The sequence below is a fragment of the Scyliorhinus canicula genome, chromosome 7, assembly GCF_902713615.1.
Source record: "Scyliorhinus canicula chromosome 7, sScyCan1.1, whole genome shotgun sequence".
Lineage (NCBI taxonomy): Eukaryota > Metazoa > Chordata > Chondrichthyes > Carcharhiniformes > Scyliorhinidae > Scyliorhinus > Scyliorhinus canicula.
Genome location: NC_052152.1, coordinates 34,500,458 through 34,513,492, shown reverse-complemented (window position 1 = coordinate 34,513,492; position 13,035 = coordinate 34,500,458). Strand labels below are relative to the sequence as shown.

The 13,035-nt window shown below is 43.6% G+C and overlaps 1 protein-coding gene across 1 annotated transcript in view; it reads left to right on the top strand.

Annotated features, from left to right (window-relative positions):
* LOC119968693 (T-box transcription factor TBX19-like) overlaps positions 1 to 5,965 on the top strand; it is a 48,770-nt gene extending 42,805 nt beyond the window's left edge. Inside the window, exons 8-9 of the mRNA XM_038801289.1 lie at positions 2,314 to 2,434; positions 3,830 to 5,965. Of these exons, the coding sequence (XP_038657217.1) occupies positions 2,314 to 2,434; positions 3,830 to 4,061 (353 nt within the window). The 3' untranslated portion in view covers positions 4,062 to 5,965. The remainder of the gene's footprint in view (positions 1 to 2,313; positions 2,435 to 3,829) is intronic.
* Positions 5,966 to 13,035: the final 7,070 nt, after the last annotated feature.

The following is a 13,035-nucleotide window of genomic DNA, read 5'->3' as shown; positions in this document are numbered from 1 at the left end:
CCTGGACAGCTGCTGTAGCAATGTTAACCGTTCCAAATTTGGTAGTGGCCACTTTTGGCAAGCATTGCATGTCAGCCGAGGTGAAAATTGTGGGGATTTCACCAGATGGCATCACCACCTTTCCCTGATGATGCCGGAAAAAGGTACGAATGTGCACATCTGCATCCCACGTCTCTGTAAATTGGGGATGAGGAGGGGGCCACTATGCTATTGGGGAGGCAATGGCATAGTGATATTATCTAGTGGTATTATCACTGGACTAGTAATCCAGAAACCCAGGGTAATGTTCTGGGACCAGGGTTCGAACCCCACTCTGGCAGATGATGAAATTTGAATTCAATAAAAACCTGGAATCAAAAGTCTAATGATGACCATTAAATCATTATCGATTGTTGTTAAAAACCCATCTGGTTCACCTGTCGGGAAGGAAATCTGCCATCTTTACCTGGTCTGGCCCACTTGTGACTCCAGATCCACAGCAATATGGTTAACTTTTAATGCCCTCTGAAATGGCTTAGCAAATCGCTCAGTTCAAGGGCAATTAGGGATGGCAATAAATGCAATCCGGTGCCTCCGGAGCACCAGGAGGAAACTCACACAGATATTGAGAGATAGTGCAAACTCCACATAAACAGTTACCCAAGGTCGATATTGAACTTGGGTCCCTGGCGCTGTGAGGCAGCAGTGCTCACCACTATGATACCATTATGCCTTAATGATTTTAATCTCCTCTTAGCCTTCTTTTCTCCAAGGAGAACAGACCCAACCTCTCCAATCTATCCTCATAACAACCTCTAGTGGAGGTGGGGTCACTGGACTAGTAATCCAGGGTAATTCTTTGGAGACCCAAGTTCAATTGCCATCAGCAATCCCATGAATTAATTTTTAAAAAACTGTCCTGGGACCCATTCTTGTAAACATCTTCTGCACTCTCTCCAATGCGTTCACATCATTCCTATAGGGGAGACAGTGGCATAGTGGTAATGTCACTGGACTTGTAATCCAGAGGTCAAGGCTAATGCTCTGGGGACATAGGTTCAAACCCTAACACGGCAGTTGGTAGAATTTAAATTTAATTATTAATCTGGAATATAAAGTAAACTATCAATTATTGTAAAAGCCAACCTGGTTCAAGGAAATCTGTGCTCTATTCTGGTTTTGCCTGAATGTGACTCCAGAACTACAGCAGTGTGATTGAACTGCCATCAAGGGAAAGTGGGGATGGGCTTAAAAGAAAATTCTTGCGGGTGGCACAGTGGTTAGCACTGCTGCCTCACAGCGCTAGCTGTGGAATTCTGGCCTTGGGTGACTGTCGATGTGAAGTTTGTACTTTCTCCCTGTGTCTCCGTGGGTTTCTTCCGGGTGCTCCGATTTCCTCCCACAGTCCAAAGGATGTGCAGGTTAGGTGCATTGGCTATGCTAAATTGCCTCTTTGTGTCCAATGGTTAGGTGGGGTTACAGGAATAGGGTGGGGGAGTGGGCCTAGGTAGGGTGCTCTTTCAGAGGGTCATGCAGACACGATTGGCCGAAGGGTCTCCCTCTGCACAGTTGGAATTTTATGTTCTACATAGAATGTAGAACTGTACACAGTCTTGGCGCCCAGAACTGTACACAATCTTGTACAAGTTCAGCACCTCCTTGTTCTTGTACTCTCTGCCTCTATTAATAAAGCACAGAATACTAAGCTTTATTAACTGTTCTCTCCACCTGTCAATGATCAATGCACATGTACACCCATGTCCCTCTGCTCCTGCACCCTTTTAAGAATTGTACATTGTCTCTCCATGTCCTTCCTACCAAAATGCATGACCTCACACATCTCTAGATTGAACTTCATCTGCCATCTATCTGCCCACTCCATTAACTTGTCTATGTCCTTTTAAAGTTCTATGCTGTCCTCTTCAGTTTACAATACTTTCAAATAATGTGAAAATGCAACTTCCAAAACTTACATAACCCACCTTATTACCTGTTTTCTTGTGGGAATGTGGTTTCATTTAGCATATTTTTATTTAGAATGCTGCTTTTTTTCAGGAACATACTCGATGGGCTGAATGGCCTAATTCTGCTCCTATATCTTACGAATTAGGAGCGCAAACTGAAATATATCTGCACTGCATTCTGAAGCATATTTTGAGACGTCTATTGAAAGTCCAAAGATTGACGTCCTTGACCTCTTAACTGAGAATGAGTATTGTAGATGGCTGGGGTTGATATCTGGAAGGGAAAAAATGTGGATGACCTTTCTTATTTCAAATACAAACCTTTTGCTTCACTGACCTATTTTATGTTTTTGTCAAATGTCCATTTCAGAAAACCCAAGCAACGGCCTTCAGGCTTTACCAGGGCATGACAACTGGTCAACCTTGCCACCTCCGCCATATGCCAACATGTTACCAGTGACTCGTACAGTTGGAAATGGATCCAATGGCAGGTGAGGTACAAACACCACAGATCCATGTAGATGCCAGGCTTTTATGGGTGGATGAAATTTCTATACATTTATTTAAACTTTATATGCCGCGAGAAACACGCCGCGTGAGGCACGGGAAATCTCGCCCATAGGACAGTCACTTCATCCTATTCCATATGTTTGAATGCCCAGTCTCCCTTTTAAATGATGGGCTTCTGGAGAAGCAGAGCAACTTGAATCACAACTTCCTGATTTTGATGCGTATTTGTCAATGGGTGGTATTTGTCAAAGCACTGGAATTTGCTGTTTGATTTACTAATAATCTCACCATTATTTTACCGAAACTTCCAGGCCATGATAACTTAGCAATGCTAATAATTTGATACTGGGACGTGGGTGCCACTGGCTGGGTCAGCATTTGTTGCCCCATCCCTAATTGCCTTTGAACTGAGCTAGGCCATTTCAGGGGGCATTTAAGAGTCAACCACGATGCTGCGAATCTGAAGTCACACGTAGGCTGGACCAGGTGAGGACGCCAGCTTCCCTTCCCTAAAAGACAGTAGTGGACCAGCTGGATTTTTACAACAGTCGGCAATTGTTTCATGGCTGTCATTAGACATTTAAATTGCAGATTTTTTTATGGATTCAAATTTCACTATCTGGCATGGTGGGATTTGAACCTGGGTCCCCAGAGCATTACCCCCAGCTCTGGATTACTAGTCCAGTGGTAATACCACCACCTCCCCTAAACATTGAATATAATTTGTGATAAAGAATTTAAAACAGGAGTTCTTAGTAAATGACTTGAGATGTTGCAACTATTAACATGATATATCCCTGACACCTCAGTTTTCTTTTGCTTCCTCATCAATATGCTGAGGTATGATTCCTCATCAATGTCTCTGTGCATGCTTTACATTGAGGCATTTTCTTCAAACTCTTGAAAAGTGATTGCTGGTTTCAGGGGGTTAGAGTTCAGGACTGGTTGACATAGGGATTCAAGCATTTGTTAATTAATTGGAAAATCGGCAATTAATAATATTCAGATCTTCTGCTTGTACCTCACTGCTGTGTGCATTTCTCTACCTCACTGGACAACTGATGGTGTTCCACTACTACTGGAAATAAACATGTCTGAATCTGCTTTAGAATTATCCCACACTTTATGTTACGGCTATATATTTGTTTACAGTCTTTGTGTCCTACAATACAGCATACTTCATTGGCTGTAAAGTGCTTTGGGACATCCTGTGACCATGAAAGGTGTTTTATAAATGCAAATCTTTCTCCACTTCAACACAAAATGGCCTCGGCAATGGTAACATAACCTGAGACTGTCACAGTTCAAAATGAGATATGGCACAATCTGTTCTGATTTGTTTTGCAATGAACATATGTTTGTGTTTTTATCTTTAGCCACTATACATGCCACTGGACAGTTGGTAATGGTTCTGTTCCCCCAACCAACCCACTGAGCTCAGCTGCTGGAAGCCCTCAAAGCCCATTTTTTCGAGGAAGCCTGAGTTTGCCAACAACCCCATCATCCTTGGCCGCCGTGACAAGTTCAAGTGAAACAGCCATGAGTGATCCTCCACTAGCTAGACTTCCGGTATCTTCATGGAGCTCAGCTTCACCCTCATCATTCTAATGGTGCAATATGCATCATATTTGATTGATGTAACCATCTATTTGAGGAACATTGGGAATTAAAACATTTTCTACTGTTGTATACATTTATTTAGTTTTACTTTCAAACATTCCCACTGTAGACTACAGGGTAGATTGTTTCTAAGAGAATAAATGGTGCACTGGGTTAGAAGATATGAAAAATTGACGGAAAATCTCCATCAGCTGCCATGAATCTTAACCAAGTACATTGGATAATCACAACTCAGTTTCCAGTGAATCTAAGGCTAAAAGGCATGAAATTAAACATAATTTGATAGTGATTTTAAAATCTAACTCAGAGAAGCTAGAATGATTGCTTGACTGGTCCAATGCACAACCTAGCTGACCTCTTACAGTCCAACCTATGTAAATTTGAGGTCACCCAAACTCTGCCCCAGCTCTCACCAAGGTGCATTAAGACATCGTCCCTGTGCTCACTGTATTGGCTCCCGTTTAAGAAATGCCTCAATTTTGTAATTCTCATCCTTGTTGTCAAATCCCCTCCACACTATGCTCCCCAGCTCTTTCACCTTCTTTAAACTCCCAAACCATTGAGATATCTGCATTCCTCCAAATCTGACCTCTCCTATTTTAATCACTTCAATGTTGGAGCTGTGCCTTCAGCTGCCAAGGTACTAAGCTCCGGAATTTTCTACCTAAACTTCACGGCCTCTCTTTCATCCTTTCAGACGTGTGTCGCTCGGTGTCAAGTTTTGCTGCGTGAAAGGGCAGTTATTGTTGATGTGGAGAGTGAAAATAATGTAGTAGGGTGATGTCAAATCAGTTTCGCATTGCAGCTAACATGTGAATACCTAATTTGGGTGTGCATAATATTTAAGAACTGCGTAAACAGAAAGATCAACTTCCAGTATGGGTATGTTTCCTCTTAAGCCCATTATATATTATAACAGATACCTGGCTGGAGTTTCCACTTGGTTGTGTTGTTTTATTTCTTTGCCATTCGCCCAAATAAGCCTAGCCAACAGGAATGATCGGGTAGTTGAAGCATGGATTATGCTGAGGGCAAATACATTTCCTGCAATCTTTTGTAGCAGAAGCACCTCTTGTTCGTAAAACTGGCCCCCACCCATAGTAAATCAGTCACCACGTATATTTCTGCTAATTAAGTCAATTTGTGGGCCTGCAAAGAAGCTCTTCCAACTGAAACTTTATTTATACTTTTATTCTTCAGCAAGGATGCTAATTAGCAGAGAATGAGAATCATAGAATTATTGCAGCACTGAAGGAGACCATTCGACCCATCATGTCTACAAGAGCTGCTTACCTAGTGCCAATTTCCCACTTGCAAATCTTTCCTCTTCAGATATTAATCCAATTTGCTGTTGGAATCCACGATCGAAGCTGCCTCCACCACAGTTATCTTTTAAACGCTTTTAAATATTTAATTTACAAAAACCTCTGCACACAAATTAAATTAGTAAATGGATCAGTGTAGTTTTCTTTGCAAATAACTGAAAATTGCTTTAATCAGGTTACTCAATGGTGGTGAGACTTGAGGCTCTGATTAAAATGCTTCCTTATTTGTCACAAACCACTTTCACCTCTGAATAAAACTGGACCACTCTATATAAACAAATATTTTTTAACAAGGAAATAAATAAATCGTAACGCTGCAAGACGCATTGCACTGGCTCATGGATGATTTTACAGTTGATGTGGTCATGAGTTTGACTGGTACCTTGAGCAAAATTGGTGCAGTTTGCACACAATGCAAATTCAATCCCACTATATGAAAGAATTTAAGATGTGTGCTTCAAAAATATAATGGCAATATCTAATCTATTGACCCCTTCAATATTGGAAATAACCTTATACACCTTTGTAATTCACAGGAAAGGTGATTTTGTTCAGCTCCGGCTTATATGAAAGTGTTAGAATATCTATTACTGTATAGTATCTGTTCAAAAAAGTATTTGTATAAAATGTTATGATATTAAATAAAATGAAATCAAAACTTTGGCATGAATCACATTTGTCCATTACAGCTCTTAAACTTGAGAATCAATGATTACTCCATTGCCTACAATCTTGTACTACACTGCATCTTAACTTCAGATTGGTGAAACAAAAGTAATAAAGATATAGCAGCAGTAACTAATATGCATTTACAGGTGGATAGAAAGAGACTGACATGTAGCTCTACGTTTAACTAGCTTTCGGGATTTAAAAAAAAAAAGTTAACAGAGAGTTGATAAGTGTGATGCTCTTATTCTGTGTACATGGAATTCCAAATGGCATTTGATAATGTGCTACATAACAGACGCGTGAGCAAAAGTAAAGTAAAGCCACCATAGGTCCAGATGGCCATAGGCTGCTTTCCCCTTTGAGGGGGAGAGCTGACCCGTGGTGACTTAACCTGAGAATCACCACACCTCAGGTGAGCAGCAAAGTTGAGAAGGCGCTGCCTTCATGAATAACCTCAGACAGAACTTAGTAAGCAAAGGTATGGCTATTATAATGGCTGAATGATGGGAAACATTAGTGGTTAATGGATGTTTTTGGGCTGGGAATGTTTTGTAATGGAGTTCCCCAAAGGTCAGTGTTGTGGCCCTTGCATTTCCTGATTAATGACCTAGACTTTGGGACAGGGCACAATTTCAAGATTTGCAAATGATATGAAATGTGGAAGCATTATCATGTGCGAAAATGATAGTCTACAATGTACTTTTGAAGTTCTACACTGAGTCATCATATGACGAGTGGTGGTGCAGCTACATAAGGAGTCATGTGTTGGAAACATGGCAGTCCTCCCCGGAGTGTGGGCAGAGTAGAAGCATGCGAGAGCTACTCAAGAGTACTGAATAAATTATTGTTCTAAGTTCTTGGTCGCCAGTCATTGGAATTCAGCACTTCTGCATGATGTCAGGAGTTGGAAGAATGGCATCGGAACTTTGCTGCATTGACCCCCCTCACGTTCGACTAATACACTGCGGACAACTGAGCCAAGTTTGAAAAAAATGGCGCATTTACTGTGGTTCTGGGTTATTGGACAGATCCAAACATGTAGAAGTATACAACTTACTAAATCTACACTAAATCTAGTGGGCCCCATGGCCGTCGAAAAGTTTCAATCCATTGGCTGGATTCTCCGCAGCCCAGCGCCAAAATCTCATTTGGTGCGGGGGCGGAGAATCCCCATTTACGCGGAAATTGTAGCTGGAGAATCGCTTGCGCGCGATTTACGCGGCACAGCTATGGGGCCATTGGCAGAGGCCCCCCGCGATTCTCCGGGCAAAACTGGCCGAGTTCCCAAAGGCGAGGTTTTAACCATGTATTGGCCATCGGGTGGTTGGGGGCGGGCGGCTCGGATCCGTGGGTGCGCACCATCTCGGGGGGGGGGGGGGGCCTACATCTTGCAGCTGCGTCCACGGTCCAAGTCCGCCACTGCGACCTCTGCAGGCCGCCGTCCGCGACTGGAAGTGCGGGAGCCCGTATCCACAGCTGAAACTGCGAGAACCACTCCGGGGCCCTGCAAGGTAGAATAGCTGTAGATTTTTCTGAGGAAAGTCAAGAGTGAAATGCCAAGTGGGGACATAGCCCCATTTGTGGAGAATCCAGCCCAAGGTCTTCCAAATGGAGGAGCAAGGGGACTCTGAGATAGTGTTACAAAAGTTTGAGGACTTTTGTTTGCCAGTGAAGAACATCACATTCGACAAGCATGCATCTTACACTACCAACCCAAAATTTGCTGAATCGATAACGGTCTTATACTGCAACTTTAAAAACCTTAGCAAATAAATTTGCATTTGGCACCCTTACCAATAGGTTAGTCAGGGATCGTATTGTGTGTGTGCTCCATAATGATCTTGTTCACCAGCAGCCTCTTAAGAGAAAGATTTAACATTGCAATCAAACATCAGCATCTGCATTCTAAATGAGCAGTCAGAAAAAAGCAGCAAGGTGTTAAGGTGGGAAACAGAAGCTTTCAGGGGACAGAGCATGCCCTGCTCCAACTGTGATGGCCTTCACCCTCAGAACAGCGGCAGTGGTTAGCATTGTTTGCTGAGTGGCAGTGGTTAGCATTGTTGCTTCACAGCGCCAGAGACCCGAGTTTGATTCCCGCCTTGGGTCACTGTCTGTGCGGAGTCTGCACGTTCTCCCAGTGTCTGCGTGGGTTTCCTCCTGGCACTCCGGTTTCTTTTCACAAGTCCTGAAAGATGTACTTGTTAGGTGAATTGGACATTCTGAATTCTCCCTCAGTGTATCCAAACAGATGCCTGAGTGTGACGACTAAGGGATTTTCACAGTAACTTCACAGCAACGTTAATGTAAGCCTACTTGTGACACCAATAAAGATTGTTTGGTCATTGGTAAACACTGCAATAAATATGGTATGTAGAACAATTTTATGAAATGCTGCAGATCTAAACTACAGCAGCCTTCCTGTGCCACCTGCCACATTGCAACAATTCATTCCTCCAAGGTTCGGAGCGCAAGTAGGGTAAATGAACTGGAGCTCAATCAGAACAACCACTGGGCCTCCAACAAAACTCTGCTGTGAGAGTGTCCGACCCTGTCACAGGGCGTGTCGCGTCTTTTCGTCCGACGTCACTTCGTCCAACGACACTTCGTCCACGTCTTTTGGTCCAACGTCTTTTTGTCCGCCCGTCTTTTGGTCCAACGTCACTTCGTCCAATTATCCAATTACAAATTAACTCCGTATAAAACCATTTAATTGATAAAATGCAAGTACAATACTGCAAGTGAATTTAATTGCTAAAATGCAAGTAATTGATATTGAAAAATGCAGTTAAAAAATCTAAAAGTTTACTAATTACTTAAAATTCCTGAAATTCCCTAAAAGTTAGATTTCTAGAACTGTACCCGAGAGAGAATAATGGAGAGAGGACAAGATGATTTGATATTCTACAATTCCGACAGACACAGATATAAGTGGGAGTCTAATTGGATTTAGACAATGAGTGCAGTTCTGAAAGAAGCAGATTTAAACTCGATTTTCGTCGAGTGATTAAAACCTCTGGTTGGCAGTGGGTTCTGACATTACAGGTCTGAAATGATCAAATATTCCATCAGATACAATGGCTCTAATCACGCTGGAGCATACATGGGTGAATATCCTGCAGCTTATCTTAATAATGTCTGGAGATCAAGCAGCACAAATGCAGAACTCAACCTCAAGAGGCGAAATAGGTGGAGAGGATCTTTGAGCAGTAACATTGAAAAACTAAATTAAACTATTTGTAATTGGATAATTGGACGAAGTGACGTTGGACCAAAAGACGGGCGGACAAAAAGAAGTTGGACCAAAAGACGTGGACGAAGTGTCGTTGGAAGAAATGACGTCGGACGAAAAGACATAGCACCGTCACAGGGATGGGTGAATCTTCACCATTCAGAGCAGCAACTCAAAACTAACAATTGACACTGGAGCAAAGTGCAACGTATTGCCTATGCAAATGCTGCAGGAACTAGACCCATATTGAACACCAGACCCGAACACAGGTGGAACTCGTGGCCTATGGTGGACACACCATTCACACAGGTGACCACTCTGCACACAGGGCAGCTTCAAGTTTCACGTCGTCTTCAGGCTACATCACATTGGGGTTCACCACTTTGGTCCATAGCTGCTTGCTCTGCAGCACCAAGTCCCAAAAATGAGTACATAGATCTATTCAACTGCAATGTCATTGGTAGGCTACCTGTAATAGACCACATGAGACTAGATGACTGGCTACCACCAAACGACTGTGTTCCGAGAACAGTACTCTTAGCTATGAAGCAGAAAGTAGCCAACACTGACTGTCTTACATCAGAGAGGCCACAGAATGGTGTCTGCAGTAAAGAAAGATGGTCCGGTCAGGATTTGCATCGACTCAGTCCACTTAAACAAGGCACTGCTCAGACTTCATCACCTTATGTAGACAGTTGAACAGGTGATAGCTGACAAGCCCAATGTCAAGGTTTTCAGCACCGTGGGTGCGAAATGCAGGTTTTGGCAGAACCCGCTCGTTGAAGAATCCTTGAAACTTACTACAGTCATGTCTCCGGTAGGAAGATACTATTTTCTCTGCATGTAACATGGGATTTTGACTGGAAGCGGGTCTTACAATGATGCATGGAGCAACTCTTTGTAGGCCAACCCTACAAAATCATCATCGATGACCCCTGACCGGGGGTCGCACAATGCAAGAACATGATGCATGTCTTTGTCTCGTCCTTGACAGATTTAGCACCATACAGTTAAAGCTCAACCTGGCTAAATATAAATTCCAGGTAAGCCAGGTTCCCTACATAAGACATAGGAGCAGAAATAGGCCACTTGGCCCATCGGGTCTGCTCCACCATTCAATCATGGCTGATATTTTCTCATCCCCATTCTCCTGCCTTCTCCACATAACACCTGATCCTCTTATTAATCAAGAACCCCCTTATTAATCAAGAACCTATCTCGGTCTTAAAGACACTCAGTGAATTGGCCTCCACAGCCTTCAGCGGCAAAGAATTCCACAGATTCACCACCCTCTGGCTGAAGAAATTCCTCCTCATCTCTGTTTTAAAGGGTCGCCTTTAGTCTGAGATGGTGTCCTCTGGTTCTAGTTTTTCCATGGGAAACTTTCCATGGGTCACTTACTCACAGTTGATGGTCTGAAGGCAGATCCAGACAAGAAAATGTCTGTATAGAATCCCTACTGTGCAGAAGGAGGCCATTCGGCCCAATGAGTCTGCATCCTCCCCAGGCCCAATCCCCCCCTTATCTCCTGGACACAAAGGGGCAATTTAGCATGGCCAATTTACCTAACTGGCACATCTTTTGACTGAGGGAGGAAACCTGAGCACACAGAAAACCCACGCAGTCACGGCAAGAATGTGCAAACCAGTCACCCGAGCTCAAAATCGAACCCGGGCCCCTGGTGCTGTGAGGCAGCAGTGCTAACCACTGTGATACCATGTTGCCCTATGACCAGATGGACATTCCTGTAGTCAAGCACACTTTTCAGTGCTTCATTGGTATGGGAAATTATTTTTCCATATTCATTCCTTGCTAGTGAGGTCACCGGATCCTTTCATCAGCTCCTCCTCCAGGGTGTTGAATGGTGCTGCCAGGAACATCACCCAGCTATCTTTAAAAACAAAAACAGGGACTACAGCCCCACTGATGGGCAGCATAAGTGGATAGCACTGTGGCTTCACATTGCCAGGGTCCCAGGTTCGATTCCCCGCTGGGTCACTGTCTGTGCAGAGTTTGCACATTCTCCCAATGTCTGCGTGGGTTTCCTCCTGGTGCTCCAGTTTCCTCCTGCAGTCCAATGACGTGCAGGTTAGGTGGCTTGGCCATGGTAAATTGTCCTTAGTGACCAAAAAGGTTAGGAGGGGTTATTGGGTGACGGGGAAAGGGTGGAAGTGAGGGCTTAAGTGGGTTGGTGCAGACTTGATGGGCCGAATGGCCTCCTTCTGCACTGTGTTATGGGCCAGGGTTTAGGGAGCCCCAACGTGTATCATGGAGTTCATCTGACCTACAACTTTTAATAGATTGTGGTATAGGAGCACACGGCCCACTCTATAGGTGTGGTACAGCAGAAATGGAAAAGTAATTTTTAAAAGCAAAGCAAAGCAATGTTTATTCTATGAACTCAAGTTAACCTTTTTAAAACATACAGTGAACATCTTAGCAACCATCAATTCAAATACAACCCCCAAATAATACAACACTAAGTAATCCTTAATAACTTCCCAAACAACATCCAGAAGACAAAAGAAACATATTTTAACAGAAGCACATTAGGTTTACAGTCACTACTGAGAACATTGATAATTCTAAATTCACCAAATGATCAGGCGATAGTCTTTTCATGGCAGAGAGATCAACAGTACACCTGCTCTGCCTGGCTTCAGCTAACCAGCTCTGAAAACAAAACTAAAACACACCATGCAGCAAACAGTCTAAAAGAAAAGTAAAAAGCTGACAGACAGCCCAGCTCCACCCACACTTTGACATCACTGATAAAGACCCATTTCTTAAAGGTACTGTCATAATATCCACTCATGTATATAATGAGATGCAGACAGGCAGTGATTGACACACAGGATGACCAGTAAGCATACAACACAGTACAGCCAATCACCAGATAGGACACTACCACTATAAAGTCAGAGGGCACTAGGTTTCCCGCGCTCTTGGGATCCAGCTACTGAGACAGTCAGAGTCCACGAGCTAATAAGTACAATAACCGTGCGGTAGCTAGTAAGTCTGGTCAAGGTCACCAGTCATATCAGTATAGTGTAGACCCACAGTTGAATATGTATAGCAGTTCTATAGTTGAATAAAAAAACAGTGTTGGATCTTCTCCAGTGTTAGACGTCTGTTTCTAACTTCCCTGCACGAGTGCAGTTCACGTCGAACCAACCTGCCTAACACATTATGGTACCAGAGTGCTACTGATCTTGACGGACCTACCTCGAGTGAATCAGCATTGACCAGCAAGCAGCCATCCGGTGAAGTGGAAAACATCCAGCCTCCTCCGCAACTCTGGCAACCTCGGCGCCAATTGGAAAATCTTCAAGCAAAAGTTCCTCTTGTACATCGAAGCAGCACGGATGCCAGGAAGGTCGTGCTATTTCTCTCCACTGCGGGGACCACGCCATCCATATCTACAACTCCCTTATGTTTGCCGACGACCAAGACAAAACAAAATTCAAAACAGTCCTGCTGAAGTTCGACAGCCACTGCGACACGGAGGTGAATGAGAGCTTTGAACGGCACATCTTCCAGCAGAGCATTCAGGGTAAGGATGAACCTTTTCAGTGCTTCTTGACCCATCTCTGCATCCTAGCGCAGTCATGTAACTATGACTCGACGGCTGATTCCATGATCAGACTGTTTTTGGGGTCCACTCCGACTCCCTTCGGCAGCAGCTCCTGAGAATCAAACAGTTGACCCTCTCTGTCATTATCGAGACGTGCTTTGTCCA